We start from the raw sequence: 26,079 nt of genomic DNA, 5'->3' as shown, positions 1-26,079 counted from the left end.
GGTTTTGATGCCAAAAACTCCTAAGGCCATGATTGTCATTATGAGAACAGGGAGGCAGAATCCAACCGACACAGAGCTTCAAAGCCAGCTCGTAACATTAATAAAAAAAAGCGGCTTCCCCACTCCTCAACTAGAAATCTCTCTGAGGTCTCCAAGGAATGGTTTACCCAATGTCCGTAACCTGACTTTAGCTAGAGCTGGGCAATCGCAGAGGAAGTACCTGAGGGTTTCCCCCCTTCTCCGTAGCTTCGGCAATTCGAATTGTAGGGTATGATGGGTCTATGGGCCAGTGCCCCATGCCGCCGTAATCTTGTATACATTTGTACGCGTCTGGCACAGGAGCTCTCATGATTGGGCTATGTTGTAAGCGGGCCAAATCCTCCTTCACTTGGTACAGGCGGTAAGCCTTCGCCATCTAAGGCCCGCAGCTGCTCAGTAGTGCGAGTAGATTTCGCCCTTGATAGTCATCAGCGAGGCAACGACTGTATCCGCCGGAGGACTGCCAAGAGCAGAGCCCCGCCAAGTCAATCTGTCAGAACCGCTTATTCCCCGCTTTGCTTTGGCTCCCTATGCCCGGGAACTCAGAGGAGGGTGACCTTGAGCGTAACGCCCAAACTATTCAGCATATTTCCGCACCGGCCCACCAGCCTGGAGGATATTGTCGCTGAGTACAAAACGTTAATGGCCGCTTGGTTGTCGGTCAGAATGGCTATATTACGCTTGGGGCTCGGATCATGCTCCAGCCATAGACAGACTTCCAGTATCGTCAGTACTTCCGCTTGGAATACACTGACGAAGCCGAGGAGACCATACGACTCGGATACATTGTGTGCATTCGAGAAAACCTCCGCACCAACTCCACAGACCATCTTCGATCCATCGGTGAGGAATGCTGTGTCATAACCTTACAACACACTGCCGATCTTCCACTTTGCCCTTGTTGGAAAGGCGCCAACAAAGTTTCTAGTAAAGTTCAGCGTGCATGTGGCATAGTCCGTCGTGAATGTCCAGATTTCCCGACGTACTTCGCCTAGGATTTTACTGTGGCCGTAGGGCTTCGCTATCCAGCATCCGGACTCAAGTAGTCGTATGGCACTGCACGCTACAACGTATTTAATGTGGAGGTCTAGGGGCAGGAAATGCAGGAGTACATTGAGAGAATCTGCCGGGCAGAACTGCAGAACTCCAGCAGCACCTGCACAAGCAGCCCTTTGAATCCTTTTAAGCTTCGTTCTATTGTACTTTTTGCTCAAAACTTGCCACCGTATAATAGAGTCGTACGTTAGGATTGAATATCCAGAGAACCATCCTCAGCCTCGATCTTCCTTTAAGAAGAAGAAGTAAGGTCATGGTTTTGAAAGAAACAAATGGTGTATAACTGCAACTTGTAGCATAAGCCCACAAAGGTAAACTGATAACAGATAATTTGAAGGTGGAAATAAAGTGTGCTTGGCATCGTAAATAGTACGATTGCGGTTTAATTTGGATTTATTGAGAGTCCATGCCTAAGGCACCAACACCATAAGCTTAGGCGTGTATTGGCAGATTTTGCAGTTCGCATAGCAGTGAGTCGATCAGTATACTCCACAGAAGTGGTGACAATACACCACTTTGGAGGCAGCCTTTCGTCGCTTCCGTTGTTAGGTAGCGATCAACACCCACTTCAGCATTAATTTAAAGCTTCATCAACACCATCCACTCTGGGGGCATCACAGAACTTTTGAAAAGAAGCATAATCAAAAGCTTTTCAGAGTTGCGTTATCCATCGTTGAAACCAAAGAGTGAGGAGCAGACTCACAGAACTTTCTACGTTGGTAAGAATGTTGGTTTTCATTTAGTGGGTGCGACCTTAGCGCCTTCTCGCGAATGTGACGCTCAACCAGTCTCTCCAGACATTTCTGCGAAAATGATGTTAAGCTGATTTGCCAGGCTTCTACCAAGCACGTAACCCAGAGCAAGACATCCTCCAAAAATATTTCTTAGAAGTTGCTCTATGTGCTCTAGATCCTTCGTTAGCATCGCTGGGTAGATGCCTTCCATGCCAGGTACTTTGAAATGTTCAAATGATAGTATAGTAGTTTTCGCCTGTCCTAATTCCCTTTGTAGTGATCCAATTCCCCTTGCAACACCTTCGTGTTGAAAGGTTTGTAGAAACCGCCGATTCTCTTCCTCCCACTTCAGAGACCTGTTCTCCCGGGTGGTATTCTTCCAAGAGAGTCTGTATAGACTCAACTCTGGAGTTCGTGAAAGTACCATCTGGTTTTCTAAGGGAATCCAACTTGGCCAACTCATCCTTATTAAGGACTCTGCACAGTCTGGGTGTCTCCCTTTCATCTTCCTGTTCCTCACAGTATGCTTTCGTTTTGAACATTTTACGAGCCTCTTATTTTCACGTTGTGAGTTCTGAAAGTTTACCCAGTCTTCATTCTTATTACTTTTTCCAGCACCATGTAGAAGTCGTCTGGTTAATTTCCTGAGTCTCTGCAGTTGTCGGTTATACCATAGAACCGTTTTACCGCGTTGTGCTCGGGAAATAGGATAAACCTCTTCAAAGCACTCTAAAAGTGTTCGATTCAGAATTTCCAATTGATCTTCTATCGCCAAAGGAGTCCTTATTCGACTAGGAAGCTCCACTTTGTCGCCAAGAAGATCATTGAACTTTGCCCAGCCCGTTTTCCTAGATTTCCAACTTTGTATTACAGACTGTTCGCCTGCAATAGTCAGACTAAATTCTAAGTAACGGCGATCTAACAGTGAGATTTCATCTAGTCTTTAATCATCTCTAACATTTTTGAAATGCAGATTATTAAGTCAATAACTTCACTTCCTCTTGGTCCCACGGACGTAGGGGCATACCCTACTTTCGTGGTCATCAAACCAACTGAAGTGATAAAATCAAACAGCTTCTCTCCTCTAGGATTCCATTTCCTACTTCCCAAAAAATATGCTGAGCGTTCGCACCACAACCTAATAAGCCCACTTGATTCAGCATACACTACCAGATCTCTTAGTTCTTGCGTCGACGGAAGACACAAAGAATCATAGGGTAAGTAAGCAGAGGCAACTATGCCTACCAATGCTTCAATCGTGATGCCTTTGGATCTTTTAAGACCCCCCGCATTGTTAGTGAGGATTGGGTCGCTGATATCTCTTGATGTTCTTACAACGTATTTCTGCATTACTGCGCACTCAGTAATGTCCTTTATCGTCCTAAATTTTTAAGCAGACGCTCCGACAACTATTGCTGACAACTCTGACTCATCTTTTTGGTCCCTTGTTTCTATGCAGTTTTCATTACCTGTTATTTCGACGTTAACGACGTAATTTTGAGGTCGGTGTTAGCCGGTATACTTATAAATTTTAACGAGAAATTGGTGTCAATTTCTTTGTTTGGGCTACTCCGCAGCAGTGGCTTGAAGGCCCCCAATCATGTCCTGCATGGATTCTCATTTCAAAACTCTCTATAAGTTTCTTCATGAGGATCTTATTATTTTCTTATTGCAGCCTCTCCTGAATTTCGCCAAATGAGCCACACCATTTAGTGATGTCAAACGCTTCTAATGGTCTCTGTTTTTCTTTCAGTGGGCACTATTGCATTAAATGCTAGATCTCAGAACTGGGCGAACACATAAGGGAAAAACAACTCGGAATGAGTATGTATATGTTTGAGTATTATGAGAAAATCATCAAAATAATTTTATATAATAGGAACCTCTTCCGGTATCTTTTGACCTAATTCTGGTAATGTATATGCAGTTGGTTTACTTTGGGTTATTCTTGATGTGAAGCGCAAGTCGATAACTCCAGGCTTAGATTCTTCATTTGTTTATTCGAAAATTAACCCAATTGGAACCCAGTCTTTAACGGATGAGCCGAGCTAGACCACTTCTGTGAGAAGGAGGCTGCGGTCAAACTCTTACCTCAGGATAAGTATTTGCCTGCAGACAAAACCACCTCCATATTTGCCAGGTAAATTCTATCCAAAATCCGATGGGATCTAGACTATATCTAATAAGGACCGAACTTTAGATCCTCCTTGGATATTACAGCCGGGCGAGAATTCATCGATATCACGGTGGAACCACTTCTGATCGGCCAGTACGATTTCATATTCACACGCCCATTGATTTCATGGTGAACATCGAACCAGCGCCAATCACACCATTTCAGGGTTCGCCGAAAACAGATTGAACGAAATGGCATCTAGTGGGAACCGCATCAAATCCATTACCAGAATTGATAAAATAGCCTAGGCGATCAAAACTCGTATGATACAAATTTTCAAGGACTATGAACGATAGGTAAAACACCTTGATGGAAGCGGGATTTGATAAAACGGACAAGAAGCACAAGGATACTTTGTAATGATAGGAGTGGGGATAGGAGGTCAGGTCGATCATCCTGAGTGGCCGATAACGACCTAGAGGGCAGAGCTATCACAAAAATCTAAATAAATTGGCTAAATGGACCGTGGAGGTCCGCCCACAAAGATTGAAGCTCTATCAAAGTGCTCGGTCGACACGTTCTTGCACGCCTCTGTGCTAGCCAGGCTCGGGAATGTGGGGGGATCCTTTGAGCGCTTTGATCCCTCACGCTTCATTACTAAAAACCAACGTGTCTTTTCCGATGCGTGGGTCCGCACCGGATTTTAAATTCGACTTTACAATGAATTTCGCGACGGCCTATCGATGGACAAACAGAACGCGAGCTAACGTTGGAAATTAAAAGAGGAAAGAAAAAAAAAACCGGCTCGACGGCGCGCGTGGAGCCGTAAGTCTCCGGACCCGAGTGCCGCGATCAAGGAGGGGAAGATCCACGACGGATCACCGTCTCAATTGCTGTCTCTTCCGCCTCAGATCTTGTATGAGGCGCGGCCTCTGAGGTTCCCACCCTTCCGCGACATCCTCCGGCCGGTTATTCATTTAGAGGATGTCCCTTTATAGAAATTCCGCGGGAGTAAGGAGGAACGAAAGGGAGGAAGTCCTCCTATTCAATCAACATGGTTCTTGTTCAAGCATTGAATAATTATTATAAAAAAAAAATTATTACCAAAAAAAAAAAGAAAATGAAAATAAAGATAAACACAATGTAAATTTAAAAAAAAAATGAAAATAAAATAAATAAAAAAAAATAACCAAAATGTAAAATTTAAAAAGAAAGTGAAAATAAAAATAAACAAAAGTTTATAGAAAAAAAATGAAAATAAAATCATTAAAAAAAAGAAAATAGAAAAGAAAATAAACAAACAACTTACCCAGATGTCACTCCGAGCTCGGATTGATGCTTCTGGTACTTATTTCCTTTTTACAATTCAATATATTAATAATAAAAAAAATGTATAGTCCTTAGAAAAAAACTAATGTTAATTCACTTTCTCTCTATAATTTCGTACTTCACGTTTTATGTGTTTGTTTTGGTTTATACACAGCGCGGGAATTCCGACACTTTACTTCTGCAGCTAAATATTAACTTCATTCATTTGATATTTCAATTATCTGTCTTTTCAATTGTTTTTCTCCTTTTTGCTTTAAATCACTGTGCATTTGTCATTTGTTAACGATTGAACGAGTTGTCAACGATTTGAACTTATTCTCGGAATCTTCGTTTAAAATACACTTGCGTTAGGATTTAGCACGATATGGTGTTAGTTTTCTTGGTCGAATTCTTTTCTTTTGCTCGCGAAATTCTTCACACCTTCGGATTAATGATCCCCTTCTGTTTTCCAAGACTTTCTCTCCTCTTCCTTTATTTCTCCTTCTATCAAAATTGAATTCTGCTCCTCTTCCTCGATTCCAAACAACAACAGCTCCTTCTTTCCTCCTCCCTACAACAAAGACCCAGCAACACTCTCCCAAAATCAAAAGAAATTCTTTCTTCACCTTTTTCTTATGTTTTTCTCTTCCCTTCTAATCCGCTCCAGCAGTTCCTTCCTTCACAACGCCAAGAAACCAACTCCCCGGTTAATTTTCCGTGTCCCGTTTTCCTCACTCAGCAACACTCCTCCTGTTCTTTTTTCGTGCACCGCTTTCCTCACTCAGCAACACTCCTCCTGTTCTTTTCCCGCAGAACTCTCGGATGACCAAACTGCCATCCCAACTTCATAAATTTTTTCCATCTGTGTGCAGAAAACTTCCACACATAGTGTTTTTTCATGAAGAGACAACAATCGAGTTGCTCCCCGTCGCAGAATATTAAATAAAAGAACAAGCAAAAAAAAAAGTATCGCGAGAATTCAATCTTCCTCGTCTGGAGTCAAAGAACAAAGTGAAGATGAATCATTGAGGACGGAACGGCACAGCATATAGCCGACTACCTCCGTATTCCATCAAGGACTCATCTCACCCGTCACTTCATCCCTACAAAGAAGAAAGAATATTTAATTTTTTTCAAATGCTGAAACGAAGAGATAGCCATTTCACATAAAGGTAGGGAAAGACACTCCTCAGAAGCTCGGACGGCAATACCTTTCAGCTTATAGCCGCAAAGGCCCGTAGATCCAGAGACTTCTGGGAGGCAATCACCTACGAGACGTATCTCAAGACGAACACAACAAACGACTAGCTCTTATGGTATTCTACCAAGGATAGGGCAGGAAACTCTACGTTACAAGGTGGGAAAGGAAATTGAGGCTTAGGAACACTTGCTTCCGGCGAAAAAGGCGTGAAACCTAAAACTAGAAATCTGAAGACAAGTGTACGTGAAGCCTAGCCGGGAACAATATTGAGAATCTATTGATTCTCTATCCGACACCACCAAACGAAGTTGTGAGCCGGAATAGGCTATCTTCCACTTGATTCAGGAAACCTGTAAATAATAAATTATGCCTGAATCCAGGAAATGTCGGGCCCCACGTTGGGCGCCATTTGTAATGATAAGAGTGGAGATAGGAGATTAGGTCGTTATCGGCCACTCAGGATGATCGACCTGATCTCCTATCTCCACTCTTATCATTACAACTTCTCAAGCTAGCTTTCAAGTTTGCTTCAGCTATGGACTGGAATTGATGTAAGGAGACTCAGAGAGAGCAATAAGTAGCCTAAATGATCATCACGGAGACGAATTCGCGGGGAGACTAACTCGTTCCACGCGACTTCGAAACTTTAGCGGTTCCTTGCCAAAGAGCGTAGCCAGCAGTTGGGTAATCTACGTTTGCAAAGCTGAAAGTACACAGAAGGCGGTGAAAAAAAAGGGAAAACATCTGCTTGAAGTGCACACCTAGGCAGCATCCAAGATCAAAACTTAGGACCGACAGCAAACAATCAAATGACTGTTTGTAGCCCTGAAATATGCATTTAACTGCGGGCTAGGATGATATCACTCTTGCCTTAGCAATAGAGGAAATGGACCCCCTAGATCTACTTGTCACACCTTTAAATTCCAACTACACTGACACAAAAGGCTTCCGCAACGGACTCACGGTGATCACTAGGAATCCAACTGATACAAACAATGAAATATTTAGACATTCCAACTTGACATATCCAGGAACAATAACGGAAATTCCGCAGGCTGCTCTGATGTTGTAAAATTACATTAAGTAAGGCCTGGGTATACAATTTTTGAGGTTTTTCTACACATCCCTTTCGTTTGCTCTAGCACCTCCGCCATCTATTGGCGATCCTTAATCATCCTCTATATTGAAAACTCCATTTCAATTCTCAAGTTTCCTAGCACCACCCTTGACTCTTCCAGCTCCTTCACATAGAGTCCAACCTGCGGTGTCCATAGTTTGTAGCTGGTCGTCGTTATGTTTTGCGCAAATAGTTTGAACTGTGTGCACGCCCAGGACCAAGGGGCTCTCCTTGGCCTTTTAGACACTTTACCGTACTGCAATCGACTGTCGCTAGATTTTCCCTGGGTTAAGGATTGACAAGCGCCATTCCAGACCTACAGTCAATACAAATACTCTTGGACTGGCATATCCTTTGATGGTACTCGTTAAAAATATTGATGACATCATCCCAAAAATCTTTTCAATTTCAGATCACAAATTAATGTTTCCTCTACTTAAGTAGGATTTACACTGAGTCAAACTGTACTTTAGGTTCGGTATGCTGTATAAGACTAACCCCGGTCGTTGTTACTGCAGAGCCGTTGATTATATTCTTATAGACCCACTTTTTAACGGCTTTAAGCAAGATAAAGGATTGTTTAGGATAAGTGAGGGATCCTAAGTCCACAACCACTTGTTGTTGGACCGGACCAAATGGAGAGCAACTTACTCCCACGATCCCTCGTTTGGGGCATGGCACCCAAGCATTAAAAATTATAGGACAAACGGTTTCGTCCAGGGCAGAGGCAACTCGTCAGACGCTGCCTCACCTTTGCCCTGGGAGCAGCGAAGAGGCGACTCTGCATTTCATATCCGCTTGCCTGGCTTCATCAAACATTAGACGAAGATACCACGCAAAGATATTCCTCAAAGATGAATCTGCGGATTTTCTGCCTTGAAGCTGTGCTTGCCCCAATACTTGAAGCCATGCTTGCCCCAATCTATCCGCCTCTCGACGTATCTTCTTTAGTAAAACACCATAAATTAATCACTCACTAATATTCTGATGGATTAACTGATTAAAAACAAGAAATCAACATTTTCCCACACTTTATTAGATATTCACACCTCATTAATTTTCCTAATCAGCAACAAATCCATTAAGTAATATGATATCCTCAAGCATAAAATCTCATTAAAGGAAAATCAACCGTTGAATTTCCTGAGGGCCATCCTATCTCAGCAAAAGGATACCTCCCTTAGTTCCACTTATCCACGGGTAATTGGTTCGGCTTACAGAGTTCTTTGTGATTAATAAGAAATCTGTCATTCCATTGATGTAAAATCCGATTAATCCCACCAACGCTTTAAAACTTTCCATTCTGCTCCAGGGGAGTTTCAATACAATAAAATGATTGTGCAGAATAAAACTGTTTTAGCAAAGAGAACAAGACATTAATTCGGTCCTTATTCTGAATTCTACTTCAATCAATTAAAAATCTAAAGCACGACAATAACCAATTAATTTCTAATCCTTCTATTTCCATTTTTGTATCTAGAGAAAAAATAGATCAAACCCACGAAATATTTATGCAACTGGAAATGAAAACATTTACTGATTTCTGCTCCACCTCCTCCTCCTGCAGATACGGTGGTTATACCCTCCTCGGAAAAAACTGCTCACTGTAATTAAAATCCAAGATTAAAGGATAACTAACTACTCAAGAGAGCGGTAAGTAATTTTATTTCCAATTAATGCGCTTTCATTAGAAAGACCGACCTGCACCCTCAAACTATGTACATACATAGCAGCATGGCGGGTAGTCATTACAAGAAGAAGAAGACTGGCTGACCTAACACACGGTGCTTTTCTCAAGGATTAATTGCTATTTTACTTTCAATTAACAAGCGTCGTAAGAATTGAAAGACATCGGATGAAGGTGCGCTTGACGTAAGCGTTATGGCTTTTAAGATGATCAAAACAAGCAGAAAATCAATTTCTAAGCACTCTTCCATTTTCAAGATGCTGCTGGTCCACAATGACGTTTTCAATTAATTTATAGCCCACGCAATAGAAATTAGACAGACCTTGGTCTTTCCATATTAAAATCTGAAATTGACCTTGCTTGCTTTGCACAATGATGCTTTACAACAAACTTCCGTGTTGATTTGGCCTCTATTCAAAAAGAAGGATACTCTCAATACTACCAGTTTGAAAGCAAACAGGCTTCCGAGATAATGAAGTTAAGAAGTGGAAAGAAAGCAATCCAAAAAGCATACGAGCCTGGTTTATGAAGTTATTCCCACGGCCAGTGGCCAGCTTCCCTGGAACAATCCTGCATCAGCCTGTTGCAGCATCTAGAACCATGATTGCCCAGGGGGTTAACCTTAAAACCTGTCCCGACATTGCTTACACAGAAGTACTGCTTTATACAGAATGCAGTCTCAGCATGCACACCAATGAATGCTAGGTCCATCTAGTAGCTCTGCAGCAGTTAAGAGGTACGATCTCGAGTTAGAAGAAACAACTGGTGCTAAATTGTACCTGCGTTCGCCGAAAGGCCTGAAACTAGAAGACAGCCAGACTTAAGCCATCTTTATCGGAGCCAAGAAAGTGAAGAGCAAACCTGAACCCAAGAGGGGGGAAAATCCGGGTAGGTCAGGGGTGAAGACAAGAATCAGGAAGCCCGCTATTAACTATGCTAGTGCGGTCAAGGGCACTCGGCTCGCTATACTGCCAAAAAGATTCCCGAGCAAAGGACAGATACCGGTGGAATGCGTGACGGAGGATTCTGCGGAGCGGCTTAGGACTATAGTTCCTAAATTGCGAGCACGCAGTGTTTCTTCCTAAAGTCGCAGCAATGGAAACGGAAGATCTCATCGGCCTCCTAACCGCTCAGAATGAGAATCTCCATACGCGATTATAGAGAGTCTTCAAAAGCAAGGTGGAGGGTAAGGGTTCATCCCTTATGATGGCAATGTACCTACCCAGGTGCACAAGGCAAAGCCGAGGAAAGACACTTCAGAGGAGACATTAAGTGAAAACCTTACCGAAGTATCCGAAGAAATATCGGAGGCCATAGAGGCGGAAAGGGCTAGATCAATCAGCAAATCGGGGAAGTGCCCAGTGAAGAGCAACGGCTGGACGACCTAAACCTAGATATTCAAGAGCTTAGGGTGGATAGCGACGTACAGGAAGGCGCCATGGAGGAATGTGATACTCCGACAGTGGAGAAGAACTCCATATGATAACAGAAGTGTATATCGCATCACAAAAGAACTTCCATGCCGTCGTAACTCATTCGATGGTCCTCTGAAGGACGTTAACAGTCGACTCCTCATCCACGACGATGAGCAGCTGAAGAGGTGGAAAGAACACTTCATAATGGTTTTTAACCATATCGCATCCGGTGGAGTTCCTCCGCTTATGGATAAAATGGTTAGTCACCGTCACATGTGAATACGGACTGTTCCTCCAAACAGAAGAGAGAAACATCTCGCCCATCAATGCACTCAAACGGAGTAAAGACACTAGGCACGACAATCTCCCCGCATTTAGCGCTGCATCGCAGTTACTGCAGATCTGCTACTTTCACTCGTACAAGAATCATAGGAATCCGAGACCCCTCCCAGATAATGGAAAAAGGAGATGAACATGAAGATTCCACCCGTTTTGGGCACCCGTTTTGAGGTTGATGATTGAGGGAGTATCTCCGTGCCCCGTCCCGTAGCAAAGATAATATCTACAATAATCCTGGAAAGAATCAAAAAACATCTCGAAAGCTTGATCAACAGAGAACCGTAAGCAGGTTGTTTTCCGCTCCGGATCTTCCTGCATTGACCATATTAACAACCTAAGAATCATTTTGGAACAGTGCGTGGAGTCTACATCTTCGCTTCATCTGCTCCTCATAGATTTCAAGAATGCTTTCGAAAGCGTGAACACTAAGCGCATCTGGAGTGCTCTGCGCAGGAGGGGCATTCCGGAGAAACTAATAGCCACAATCAGAGCGACATATGACGACGCAACACGTCACGTGGTGCACCGAACTAAAATCTCGAATGATTTTGAAGTTCGAAGCTCAATCCACCAAGGTTGCATCCTGTTACCGATGCTGTTTCTTCCTGTTATCGGTGACGTTCTTCAGGCTACCTGCGGAGGACGTGGATGAATTCAATGGACCAAGACATCTTTCCAAAAACACCTCACCGGCTCATGACCTTTGACCAAATGGCTCTGCGTTTGGAAAGAGAAACAAGTAAAGTGGGACCCGTCTGCAACGTATTGCCCCCGTGCGCAATGTGATCGGAAGGCGGAAGTGGCAGTGATTAGGTCACACATTAAGGAATGGCAACAATTTCATTGCTGGCTACTCCATTCAGTAGGCCCAGTCTCCCAAGATCGCCGACTATAAGGCGTTCCAAGGAGTGAATAGTACCATTTATAGTAAAGCAGCAACGAAAAGGTAGCTAATCATAGTTGAAGTTCTGAGTATAATGTCAATCCTAGAACCCTGACTAGCGCAAACTGTCCTCTGACAAACCTAGGACATGTACATACATATATCCAAAATTCGAAAACTACCACTAAATGACTTTATTTGCAGATAAATTCGCATGGAAATCGATAAAAACGATAATCTAGAGAATGTCCCATATATCGCAGTCTCACATAACACAAACTTGGACCGCTATAAGTGAAGCCTTATAATTGAGATGGCGAGTGCAAAGAAAGTAACTGAAACCACAGGTAATCAGGGCCTCGCATTGGAATAGTGGCAGCTTGACAAAGAAATGCCGTCCTGACTATTGAACAAAGGGGACTAGGCGGTGGGAGCAAGCTAACAAAACACTTACCCAGTATAGTAAAGAGGTTCGGAAAACTAAGAGTGGCAATGCACATCCAGAAGGATCTTGATAAAAATCCAGCTAAATATCAACATACTGAAAATGTATGGTGCCATTGTTCCAGGGGATATATACTGACAGCTTGAAGGCTTAATAGAATGATCTCACTAAGACGATGATGCCGATATCCACCCCCTGCATTGCAACCACCATACTTATCAATCACTGTGAGAGGGCGCTCCACCAGTTTGTATTAAAGATCGAATTCACAACAAACGACCTAGAAACGAGTATCATCGTCATCATGTATTAAGGGAATATGCCCAGTCATATCCAGTAAGTGTTACAGGGGGACTTACTGAATGAATCAGGGCATCATGCCCAACACTAAGCTGATGATACCAGCATATTCGTATCAGAAAAATTCCTGCACCAACCAAGTCATAGTGAGGCCTGTATGACTGTTTACTCATGGAGCACTGATATGGTAGTAAAACGTGAAGCAAAGGTAAGCTGTCTCGCCCCATAGACCCACCTGCAGCTACAATAAGGGTCATGAAGAGCACATGCACTCTTGCAATGGAGATGCTACTACAATTACCACTATTGGATCTCGTAATAAAAGACGAAACAAGGCTCGGGGAATATAGGCTTCAATTGAACAGCATGTGGGTACCTGCGCGGTACGGAATTCATGGAGTTCACCCAAGGAACGACGTGTCAAAATCCCTAGATCAAAATGATACTATTTTTCAGGTGGAGGCCTATGCAAAAAAAACCTGTTCGTATCGGAGAAAATGTACGGGGAAAGGGCGAACATGATATAATGCTTATTCTCTTTGAGATTAAATTATATTCAAATCTAGTGTAGAATATTTGGGTGGAATTAACACACAAGAGGAGAATGCTCTCAAAAACCCATACCCGAGCCCAAAAGGGGAAAAATTCTAGGTAACTCGAGCGTTAAAGCAGGAACCAAGTCATATACTGGTGGAGCGTGCGATGGGGAACATCACGGAATGGTTCAAAATCATGGTCCCTAAATTGTCAGGCAGGAAAGGAGCAGAATTGTCGACATATTTTCTGGTTGATATACCAGAGGCCCGCATGGTGGCAGTGTATCTTCCAAAAGCCGTAAAGCTAGAGACGGAGAATCTTATACGCGATTATGGAGAGTCTTCAGAAGCAAGTAGAAGGCAAAGACAAACTTCCTAGAAGCAATCGAACGATACAACTGTCTTATCAACTATACATTTGGCAACATCCCTGTGCAGATGAGCAGAGAAGCCGAGGAAAGATACATTGGAGGACACATTGGGTGGTAAGCCAACCGAGATCCCCGAAGGAAGCAAGGAGGCCCTAAAGTCTGAAAGAGGAAGAGCAAACAGGGAAGTAAACCTGCTGCCCAGTAAGGAGATAAAACTCGACGACCTAGGCATGGATCCTCTAGAGCTCAAAGTGGGAGGAGAAAGATGACACTTCGACAGGGGAGAGGAACTTCAAACCAACAGACAAACCTTCACCATGCAAGAGCTGCATCTATAATGGTTGCAAGGAACAGATTCGTGGTCTGCAAGGAGGAAGTATGCACGTAATTTGATACTCCAATTGCGAAAAACGAAAAGCTTGCATGATAAAGTAATTTAAAATATATATGTCTTTTAGAGTTCCTTACTGGAGAGCTTGTAGCTGTCCAAATTTCACTGGAAACCAGAAGGAGAACACAGGAGACAGTCGCAGACTCTTTCCTAGGAGACGACATTCGAATCCCACCGGAGATAGTCGCGAGAGTGGTGAAGGTTTCCAATAAGATGACGCTATCACTCTGCTTGACCGCGAAGTCAATGCCCATCAGGAAGTCTGGGAAATCAACCACACTAATCGAAGAGGTGAATATCTTTTTGGGTTTATTCTTAGCAATAAGTTGGAAATATGCAACATAGAGAACACTCCAACATTCGTTACCACCACTAGACAAAAGAGACTAGACATGACTCTAGGGAATACTCTGATGAACGGGCTGGTCAAGAATTGAAGCGTGTCGAAAGAGCTCTCTACTTCGGATCAAAGACTAATCAGATTCGTTAATATTTCTGTAAATAGCACGAATGTGAGAAGTGAAGTTCAATGGTTACTGGCTTAGAAGTGCAGAAGTATCGCAAAAAAAATATCTGAAAAGCGTCTATTTCTTCAGAAGCAAGTTCCGAGAAAATTAAGAAAAATTGTGATCTAAAAGATGAAAAGATTCGGGGGAAACTTTGAATTGGGAAAAGAAACTGAAAAAAGTAAAAAAAAACTGAAAGATGTCCCAAATAGCTTGGATCTGATCTAACGTACCTTATTTGCTCACTATGTGCAATGCACACTATGTTATATTATCCAACAACCATGACTGACTTAGCTATAAAGCCAAAAATTCTCCGGCTTCTGATTCTATGATCAAAATGTGAACTCTGATGTAGGTTAGTGCTCACCCGATAGGAAAGAATACATTCGTACATTCTGCAACAAAGTTGTTTCCCGCTATAATAAAATATCTTTTTTGTTAGAATATACATAGTATCCGCTCATAAACAAAGAAGAGCGTTTATGATCGACGCGCAATTATTCCTCTCCACCGAACTCAACATTTCTTGGTACTACATGAAAATGCATTGCGGAAAAAGATATTCCAGAAAGAGTAAAATGCAAAAGTTAGTGTCTTTTACAAAACAGCTCCATTCAGCAAAAAGTTGACGATGCAATTGCATTTATGCCATTTGTATCTGACAAGCCGGGATACTTTCATCTGTACAAGAGCGACGTGTGAAATACGGGTGCTATGCATGCTATTGCATTAACTTTTTGCTTGTTAAAACTGCCCCATGTTGTATTTCAACTCGTCGTGGCATTTTTATTGTTGAAACTCACTTTGCCGAACGTGCAGCACGTAAAATTGCAATCACATTAGTGGAAATGTAGGTTTTATTACTGCTGATCAGAGTGGGGAATAATGTATTCATTTGTTGGATATCTTCCTCATTGCTACTGCTACCTACTATGCACTACTACCGAACCGAAAGAAACTTAACAAGAAATATTGCGTAAACCGGAAAAGCTGAGACTGCAACGAATAACTATGCTTCCAGCACTATATATGATATTGCGAAAAATTTCCATTTGGTCATAAGTCTGTGAACTCCTCCTCCACGCTAAGTAGCTTATGAGATGGAAACAGCACTCCACCGTGATCTCCAGCTATCAAGGTCGTAAAGAACCCTGCCCGCGGTGAAAATTATGTAGAAAAACGAGACCTGGATGAATATTATACGGTTCTGAGGTGAAAGTCAGACCAAACCCACGACGACCTCATCAAAGCATAGGCTATAATAATTCAATCCAAGAAAGCTAAAATTGAAACTTTCAACCTGTAGATACAACTCGTATACTACCAATCTGCAAACGTGGAGGGTTTCGGCTAGGTATTCGAACTGGACCGACACGCTACTGGTCATCGTGGCGCTTAGACGTCAAACCGCCCCACGATTAGCAGTTTTGACGTTGTGCTGTCTATTACGGGAACCCGATCTAGTCACCAAGTCACACGACTCCGGCCGATTATCCGTACCAGACCTCAAATTTCTGCTTCTTTTCATTCGATGGAATTGCATTTTATACGTACCTCCTGAGACATTGCAGTGGTGTACAGCCATTCAGACTGAAGCTATCTCTCTCTCCTCCTTTCACAATTGAACTTGGGACTGGCTACGGCGGAGTTAAAATCTTTAGAGAACATTGCATTTACAGAAGAAAAATGTTCCGGAATCGACGATTGCTTGTAATTGAATCTCGCTCCCCCACCCGATAGTCAAGGTTTCTGGTTCAACTACTCGCACGTTCCACAAATTGCACAATATCTTCCTTGGCATTCAGCTTTTCTTTCCAGGCACTATAACTCTCCTCAGAGGGCTAGCGATTCCCTGTAGGTTTCCCCGAGTGTTATTGATCCACCGGGGTTTACTTCTACGACATTCTCACCCCTCGGTCATTTGGGGACCGTCAGCCGGCGACGTCTTTGATTTCGACTTAGATTTGCGTTCGATTCGGCTTTTTGTTCTTAGTTCTGGACTTCAGCAAAGGATTAGGCAGTTTACGCGGTTGAATGAGTTCGTCTCTTTCTTTGCTCATTTTATAGCCCTCTTTGCCCTTTGTACTCTAGACAGCTTCATTAAGGATATGGTTGCTCTTCCCATTCCGGACGTAGTTGCATTTACCTGAAATGAGCATAGATTCACAGGTGCTCCCTTCCCCCAACGCTCGGAGGTTGACTTGATCTTGCCCTCATGTCAATTTCTCCATGTTGTTGTGTTGCCTGGTTTTTTGTTGTTGAATGATCCGTATGTGATCCCACGAGCAGGGGGGTAATTGACGGTCCACATGCCCAGTTCAGCGCGATCATCCTAAGTAGCCGAGAACGACCTAGAGGGCAGAGCTATCCCAGAAACCTAAAAAAAAAATTGGCGAAGTTGACCGTGAAGGTTCGCCCGCAAAGATTGAAGCTCAATCAAAGTGCTCGGTCGACACGTTCTTGCACGCCTCTGTGCTAGCCAGGCTCGGGAATGTGGGAGGTCCTTTGAGCGCTTTTATCCCTCACGCTTCATTACTACAAAATTAACGTGTCTATTCCGATGCGTGGGTTCGCACCGGATTCCAAAGTAGACATTACAAGGGAATTCGCGACGGCCTAACGAATAACGACCAGAACGCGAGCTAAAATTGAAAGATAAAAAAAACGACTTGACCGCGCGCGCTGAGCCGTAAGTCTCCGGACCCGAGTGCCATGATCAAGGAGGGGAAGATCCACGACGGATCTCAGCCCCGATTACTGCCTCTTCCGTCTCAGATCTTGAATGAGGCGCGGCCCCTGAGGCTCCCACCCTTCCTTGCCTCCTTGGCCAGTTTGTCTTTTTGAGGATGTCCCTTAACAGGTTCTGCGGGAACAAGGAGGAGAGGCCTCCTCAGGCCAGTTTGTCTTTTTGAGGATGTCCCTTAACAGGTTCTGCGGGAACAAGGAGGAAAAGAGAGGGAGGAAGTCCTCAAATTACTCAAGACTTAGTTAGAATTTATAATGTAATTATTCAAAAAATTCCAATATAAAAAAAAAATAATCAAAAATCAGAAAAAAAAATAAAACAAAAATTAAATCAAATTAAAAATCAACAAAAAAAAGAAATTTGAAAAAAAACTTTAGACTTACTTTTGCTATTAAACACTCCGAGCTCGGCGTGGTAGCTGCTTCTGTGGTGGAACGAAATTAAGCACATTAGGAATTCCTAAAAATTACAATTGTTTATATATTTCTCTTTTTTTTTCTAAAATAAAAAAGAAAATCTCTTTGGGTTCGGTGACTTCACTGCTGTACGCGAGGATTTTCCCGATCGGGCTGCGAAAACACACTACCGAATCCGGCTAGATGAATGGTTTGTCGCGGGCAAGCCTCCCTGAAAATCTCACATCAATTGCAGCCGCCTTCTCGCCCTTCTTCCGTTGCTTTCCGCTGCAACGATTTATTTCCATAACTTCCCACCGTCAATACCAATTCAAACAACAACACGGCAAGTTTTCGAGGCAGTCCCGGAGGTTTATCTTGTCTGGAACAGAGATGACAAAGGGTTCGCGCTGTTCAGCCGCCTCTTCGTCTATCTTCCGCTGTTTTATGTTATAACAGTTTATTTCCACGAATGTTATAATTTTCTACCGTCAATATTAATTTAAACCACAGCACGGCTAGTTTTCGAGGTAGTCCTGGAGGTTTGTCTTGTCTGGAACAGAGACGACAAAGGGTTCGCGCCGTTCACGTCCTTTCAAAATCTCCTTTTATTTTTTTCCCGAAACCACTTCCTCGTCACGAATTCGATTCTTTTTTCAATAATTATTCAATCGAAATCTTGAAATATATCTATTTTGGAGAAAAGTAAATCACTCACAACCGTTCAATTCACTGTTCTAACTCTCCCGGCCTCTGACCTCACCTCCACCCAGCACCGCTTCGCCTCCCGCTCCATTGCCTTGAACTCTGTCAGTTCATGTTACGGCAACATGCGCATGCGCCTGCGGATGCGGCAAATCATTCGCCTCTGTTAAGATTAATTCGCCCGATTGCATTCAATAATGTGCAATCTGCAGCGAACATTAGGGTAATTGCACATTATGAAATGCATTATTTAAGCAAATTAATTAAGAAAGAGCCGAATGAGATTCCGCCCCCGTCGCGAAGCCACGGTCACTACAACCTTGCGTCGGAGTTTTTTAAATCATCGCTTAGCTTGGGAATACCTCGTGGTTCCCCCGAACATAGCCTCGAATAACCCCCTACGATGACAACGCAATCGCAGGCAGGCTAAGGGGAATCAATTTTCTTGGAATGACACTTTTATCAATGTCAGACAGCGTCTGGACAGCAAAACAAATTTTCTAGTATGGTAATTAAGGCGAATTCGTAGAGAGAACGGAATAACTGAATAAAGAAGTTGCATTTTTTATGATGGTATAACTTTTATTTAAATAAGACAAAAACAGTATACATTTGGTATAGTTCATGAAAACAATAATTTTTTAGGATTTGTATAATTTAAGGGACTATGCTAAAAATTAGCAGCCACAATATTACAACATTTAAAACACGAATATATCTTTTAACGATGCAATATAGGAATCTATAACATTTATTAGATTTCAATCTTCGGTCGCCTTTTACACGTTGAATCTAGTTTCAGAGCCATCAGCCAACATCAGCGTCACTGTCCTATTGTTGATCCAAATTAATTTGGCCAAGCGCATTGGATTCAACCGTGCAACATCAGGAATTGGTGCCGTCGAATAGCCTTTGATGCAACGAGTTTGTGATTGTCCAAGACCGAACATGCCTAATAGGATAAAAGATTTAACAAAAGCATAGAAGCTTAAAAGTAAATCCAAAGGAACTATGGCGATTTGATCACCATATCAAGTATTCTCCGATTACGCACCTGTACTTGTTTGCCAAAAAGATAACCGGTTCTCCCCACATGCATAGCTGACAAGGTACTTTCCATCAGGACTGAATGCTAATGCGGTTATCTGATGAGTGTGCGCTGGAATCATTTGGCATTTGTTCTGCCGCAGCTCGTAAATAGCTAGATGGCCGTTACTTGCACCGACTGAAATTTGATGCGTTTTCAAAAAATCACTGCTCAAATCATGGGTCAATATCTCTTACCTGCAATCCGCCTTGTCGCCGAGCAGTGCGAAATCTGATTGAATTTGCAAATGGCAGGAGAAATTTCACCAAGGCCTTTGTTCTTTAGCTCGCTCGAATCTATACAGTGTAGCGTTATATCCATTACCTGGAATATATGTTTGGATTGTTTTAAACCAATTTACTAGACTCAACTAAAACCCAGAGGGGATCAATCGTATCCAAAGAACTTAATAGTCTAGCCTGGATGAAACCTATTCAAAAGACAATTGTTCGCTTGAAACGTACTCACCTCTACCAGCAAGTTCGCCATCTCACTTTGCATTTTATCTATCAACATCTCAACAACTTGCAAGATTTCTCGCTTCGCTTTGTACAATACTGCTTGAGTAAGAGGAACACTAATGGTCTGTGCATTTTGCTGTAAAGTATTATATCGTGCAACTTCTCGTGCCATTGTCGTAATGAATGCAGCAGGTCTAAATAGGCACTCATTTGTATTTTTCACGAGTAATATATTATATTATAACCACTTACCTAGCAGTAGCAATCAGACGTAATGCATGACGAGCTGTACGGCAAGCATCTGCTTGTGGCGTTAAAGGTAATTTGTAGTTCAGACTTGGTACAAACTTGCCAGAATCACAGCAGATTTCAAGCAGCCCCAACAACACCTTACTCACATCCAAATATGGCTCCCACACTTTAAAGCCTCGACCAATAAGATCGATAGCAGCACGCCGCAGGGGTGTATAGGCCGGCAATTTTGGTGTAGGTGGTGCCAATAAGAGATGTGTCAAGGCCATGGATGTTAATCGTGCCAGATTATTGTTCGCAATACCAAAACCTGTAAAATTAATTGGAGTCAAGTCTACATCATGATAAAGCTTGGTTCGTACCTTCAACAACGGAGCTCTTGCGTCTTTGATCAACTGTCTTCTGACTGTTTGGACCTTAAAAAAAGATACATGTAGACTCGCATTGTACGAAACAATTGAGCTTACTTTCTAATGAAATATCTTGGCCAAATTCAGCTCCAATTACACCAAGAAGAATAACCGCAGTAGATTGTTTCCGTTTGAGTTCAGCTAGGCTGGATGGCTTACGGATAATTTCCTCCTCCTCTTCTTCGCATTCTTCATCCTGAAATCATGTTGCAATCATAATCAATATTTCATTCTACTTAGTTTTATCTTAAACACTTAAACTCCGATTCCAGAGGCATACTACTCACTTGATGATCGATAGACGTATTACTCGAACCAGAATTCGGACCTTGGGGCCCAACTGTATTTGTTTGAACAATCGGCTCAGTGTGTGTATACAATGGCAAGTATTCCGACCAATGTTCGACCAACAGCTTACGTCCATTTTTACCCATTCGTGTGAGTTCTCCGAGGAGAATCTGTTGGGCAGCCTCACGGATTTCAATACAATGATGTTGCCACCTCTTTGCCATCATCTCGACTTGTGGTCTTTTGAAACTGTTCGATTCTGAAATAATCAAATTCAAAATTGTGTTCCACTATGACATTTCTACACAAACCCAGAACATCGATTTTATCAGGCAACAGAAGACAATGATGTGTGGATAGCAGACTCCATCCTTGCTTTATTTGTGCTTGTTGCTGTGAAACTATTTCTTCATGTTCTTCGTCGTTTGTCCAAGCGGATCCAATCTTGTTCGACTGCCTGCTGACATAATTCATCATAGAGAAAACTATGTAACAAATACTATTTTGCAAAAATACCTGTGGCGTTTAGCTCTTTCCACTTCCGGAATGAAAGAGGCAAATTGCATTGACATAAGTGTATTCGACATTGCGACCAAAGCAAGCATGTGATTCGATGTCAGAGTCGTGCTCAATTCCCAATGCAATCTGCAGGTGAACAGTTGTGTCAGCTTCTGTTGGCGTATTAGCTCCGGTGGAAGTGTAGATTTGGAACCAAGATCAGGGGATACAGGATCCAAAGTACTGACATCAAAGTCATTTTGCCAAGTAGGTAGTAGCAAGGACATATACCCAGCTTTCGATAGCACACCGAATGATACCGGCACCTAAAATTTTTTAAATTACTTTTACATCTTTAAGACTCTTAAATTAAACACCTACCATCGGTTTCAGGAGACCTAATTGTGATTCGCAGACTTTATCCAAATGAGGATCCAATCCCCAGGAATGTAAAAGCGATAGAAGCAACTGCGCCACTTCCATAACATGGGTAGCCTCCATTTTCGACACAAGCGTTTTCTTGGTTGGTGTAGCGTCACCCGCATCTAGAAATGTTAAAACAACAAGCTAACTGGTTTGTTCGCAACATTCCCTATGATTACCTTTGTTGCTATCGACAACTGTCTTTAAACTTTCAACTCTTGCCTGTACTTTTTTCTCTATATTTTCTGCCCCCTCTTTCATTTTTTGGAGAATTCCTTTAAGAAATACAAACATTGGGAATTGTCTAAGGTTATTTGTGTTACACGTATCAAGACGAAGGCATTTTTCGGAAAAAGATAAGCTACAACAATCTAAATATGCTAATGCATGTGCAAATTTGTACAACGTGAAATTCTAAAATGTTGAAAGGAACATTGCAAAACTATAATTTATGCTTCAAAAAATTAAGTAGAATTTATGCAATGAATTTCAGGTGAAAGCAAGAGAAAATTATATCCTCAATAAACTAAAACAAACCAAAATACTATTCAAGAGAGACATACATGTCCAAAGCTCGGCGATATGAAAGGTTTTGTAGATCTTTTATGTAAGAATATTTGGATGCTTGATGGTTCCATTTCCAGAAAGCTCGTAGTAATAGTAGACTACTTACTTTAATATATGTTTCACCAAATTTTCCAGTATAATGCTCTACATTGTGATTTACATCTCTGCACTTTTACGTGTGTACGAATAGTGTCGCGAGTTTAAAAACTACTGTACTTCTATGTATGACGATCAGAGGGCGGAAGATTTTCAAATGTGACCGACAAACTTGTGAAAAAATCGAAAATCCGACTCGTGATGATCGCAGAGTGACTTTGCATGCATTTTCGGCGATGCTTCCGCAAATTCCCAGACCTTCGCTACACGAACCACTCACAGAAATCCTCGGATATCGAAAAGTATCTCCGAGAAAGATACCAAAACAGTTGGCAGAACAATACAGACAGGTGAACCAAGTGCAGTCTTGCAAAGAGTTTTTGGAGCGCTAAAACTCGATTGCGATGATTTTCTCTACTCCGTTATTAGGACAGATGAAACTTGGGTTTCCCCACTGAAACTAAAAGACAGTCCCGTCAGGGCGTCATTCCTTTTCACCCTCCGCGAAAAAAAATCTGAGTTACAATTTCAGCCAAAAAATCATGTCATCCGTGCCTCGCGATCATAAAGGCATAATTTTAATTGAATATCTGGCTCTCACGAGCCATCAAAGCGGCAAGATATTTTGAGATCCCCAAAAAATAAAATTGAAAAGCACGGTTTAAAATAAAAGTAGGGACATGATGACAAAGGGAGCCTACCTACTGGGCGACAATGCCAAACAGTAATTCTTCTACTTAGCTCCCTTAAAAAGTTTAGCTTTCCACAAAACTACTTGCTAACATTTCGAAAACGATCATTGACATTTTTTGTTGTTGTTTATACATAGATTTAATCATATTACATATTACAAAATGCATTCCTAACACTGTGACACAAGTTTCACACGAAATGGTTGTTGGAAGTACCTGGTTTGCGCGGAAAGCACTCCATAAACCTACGTGGGCCTCTCCAGACGAGACCACTTTCAAACAAATTGGCCACGTGTTGATCGAACGCCGCAACCCCTCAGCCTTGATGAATGTCAGAACATATAGGGGGCCAATATAGACTCGGATCACTATCTCGTTGGCATAGTGCTCCGAGCTCGAATAACAACACCACCCAGAATCCCCTCTGACAATCAGGTGAGAGTTACCGCTAAAGCCTTCCACAACACAGCCCTCTGCAACACCTATAAGAGGGAAATGGATGCCACAATTACCGCAGTCAACAGAGATCCTGGAGATGAAGCATCAACCAATTATCTTCACAATCACCTAAATACGGCCACAAACATACTTGGCCCCAGCCGCAGAAAGAGTCGGAACGGCTGGTTTGACAATAAATGTATGCTAGCAACGTAACGGAAGAATGCTGCATACCGAATAATGCTGCATTCTCAAAGGACGCGGACACGCTCGAAGACTTATCACGAACTCCGGCGAGTGGAGAAGCGACTTCACAGGTGGAAAAAGGAAGCCTGGAAGAACTCGTCTGTGAACTCGAAAAGTACAAGGAGCAATCACACCAGACGCGCAAGTTTTACCAACAGGTCAGTAGGATGAAGCCTTATACACCTCGGTGCTCATCCTGCCGACACAAAGAGGGAAATCTGATTTCCGACAGAATGAGCATATTGGAACGATGGGTTGAGTACTTTGATGAACTACTTCAACCAACCAACAACATCAAACCACACTGGTCAAACGGAAAGAATAAAGATAGGAGACTACAACTTGTTACAGGACAATGATCTTGCCAGTCCTCGTGTATTCCTCGGAGACTTGGGTTCTTAGCAAGAAGAATTGCGAACTCTTGGCCGCGTTCGAGAGAAGAGTCCTCCGAAGAATTTTTGGCCCCCTACATGAGGATGGACGATTCCGTAGCCTACACAATGACGAAATCTATGAGCGATACCATGACCGTCCGGTTGTGGATAAAATCCGGCTCAATAGGTTACGGTGGGCGGGTCACTTAATCCGTATGGATGAAGATGATCCCACCCGGAAAGTCTATAAGGGCAATATCTATGGTAGCAAAAGAAGACGAGACAGACCCTGTCTGAGATGGAGCAATGGCGTAAGTCAGACAGCTTTTAGGAATATCGAATTGGTGGACTTCGGCGCAAAACCGGGATGTCTGGAGTTCCTTATTAAGGCAGCCCTAGATCGGATACCGGTTGTTGCGCCGTTGATGATGATTCCTAACACTTGTTTCTGGCTAAAGCGATATCGGGCATCCGAGTGCTATGATCTAGCTGTACCGCCATCTGGGTGGAAACCCATTTAAGGACGACAGCTGAAGGCTGGTGCGTGGAGAAATATCGTTTTGGCCAGAGTTGGTTAGATTAAGTGCTCGAAATTCTGTGTGTCGGCGACGCCAGATCTCCTGGTCTAAATACTTTTCTTCCGATAGAATTCGTGAAGTACCCCTCAAAGTGAAAGAAATTGTGACAAAGATGATGCATAAGAAGTTTTGGTTACAAAATATACGAGTGGACGTAATGTCTTCAGTGGCGTGATATCACCGATTCTTCACTGCGATTGGAAAAACGAGCAGAACGTTCGGAAATCAACAACATAACTATTAGGTTGTTGCACATGAAATAGCCGATTTGGCAATCAAGTGAAGTTAGTTGCGATTTCGCTGTATCAAACCACCACCAGTTGGCACTGTTGTTGTCGAATAATGAAGTATAAATACTCCTACAACTCCTACAAGCAGCATCATTGTGATAACAATGAATAAAAAGGAAAAAAGGATGTATACTTTTTCTGTATGAGTTCAAACTCGGTTGTAAAGCAGCGGAGGCGACCAGGAAAATTAACAGCACATTTGGAGGTGATACGCTAAGCGACCGAACTACCCGGAGGTCAATTCCACTCAGGCGACGTAAACCTTCAAAGTGAGCCACGTGGATATCCAAGACCATCGATTGACAACGACAAGCTGCATTTTCTAGTCGAATACACACGTCAGTCTGTGAGAGACATTACAGAGAAACTGGGCGTACACTATTCAACAGTTTCCCGGCACTTGCAACAACTTGGAAAGGCACCTGAAGAAACGATAAATGCACAGAAATACTGTGCCAAACTCGAGGAAATGCACCAAAAATTGAGTATTCAACGGCCGAGATTAGTCAACAGAAATGGTGTGATAATCCTTCACGACAATGCATGACATTTTGTATTTAGAACAACGGTTTAAAAGTTGAACAAATTGCAGTATGAGGCTCTGCCTCATCCACCATATTCACCGGCCCTTTTGCCAACCGACAACCACTTTTTTAAGCATTTGGATCATTTTTCCGTGGAAAAACAATTTTGGAATGAAGAGGCCATTGAAATTGCCTTCGACGAGTTTATCAACACCCGAAAATTTGACTTCCACGAAACTGGCATACATGCTCTTTTATCTCGCTGAGAGAAGGGTTTTGAATCGACTGGCACCTATTTTGATTAACTAAATAAATTTTTATAAGCTTTACAGTCATTTCAAATGTTAGTACCAAATCGGCCATTTCATGTGCAACAACCTAATAGTTTTCGAATTGATCTGCTCGCCGAGCACCACGTTCGTGATTCGATCCTGGAGAGTGGAAAGATATACGTTAGAACGCCGTTGCCATTTCCGTCATGTGAAGGTCAGTTTCGACAGTTGTGGCTCTTTGAGGAATTTATTAGAGCTGGCACTTCGACATGTGTCATGTGAAATCAAAT

The 26,079-nt window shown here is 42.5% G+C and overlaps 1 protein-coding gene across 3 annotated transcripts in view; it reads right to left on the bottom strand.

The window, feature by feature from the left end:
- Positions 1 to 18,860: 18,860 nt before the first annotated feature.
- Positions 18,861 to 26,079, bottom strand: part of LOC119647245 (WD repeat-containing protein 7) — a 29,532-nt gene continuing 22,313 nt past the window's right edge. For 2 of the 3 annotated variants that reach the window (XM_038048118.1, XM_038048119.1), the window contains 12 exons: positions 21,892 to 21,987; positions 21,671 to 21,834; positions 21,308 to 21,615; positions 21,103 to 21,248; positions 20,791 to 21,050; positions 20,561 to 20,699; positions 20,456 to 20,509; positions 20,094 to 20,403; positions 19,849 to 20,035; positions 19,578 to 19,704; positions 19,348 to 19,518; positions 19,073 to 19,245 (listed from right to left, as the gene is read on the bottom strand). In XM_038048118.1, the coding sequence (XP_037904046.1) occupies positions 19,073 to 19,245; positions 19,348 to 19,518; positions 19,578 to 19,704; positions 19,849 to 20,035; positions 20,094 to 20,403; positions 20,456 to 20,509; positions 20,561 to 20,699; positions 20,791 to 21,050; positions 21,103 to 21,248; positions 21,308 to 21,615; positions 21,671 to 21,834; positions 21,892 to 21,987 (2,135 nt within the window). Of the gene's footprint in view, positions 19,246 to 19,347; positions 19,519 to 19,577; positions 19,705 to 19,848; positions 20,036 to 20,093; positions 20,404 to 20,455; positions 20,510 to 20,560; positions 20,700 to 20,790; positions 21,051 to 21,102; positions 21,252 to 21,307; positions 21,616 to 21,670; positions 21,835 to 21,891; positions 21,988 to 26,079 lie in introns of all 3 variants that reach the window. The other variant, XM_038048117.1, reaches the window with a different exon arrangement.

This window comes from Hermetia illucens, chromosome 1, assembly GCF_905115235.1.
Source record: "Hermetia illucens chromosome 1, iHerIll2.2.curated.20191125, whole genome shotgun sequence".
Taxonomy (NCBI): domain Eukaryota; kingdom Metazoa; phylum Arthropoda; class Insecta; order Diptera; family Stratiomyidae; genus Hermetia; species Hermetia illucens.
Note: the sequence above shows the minus strand (reverse complement) of the source record. Positions and strands in the feature narration are given on the sequence as shown.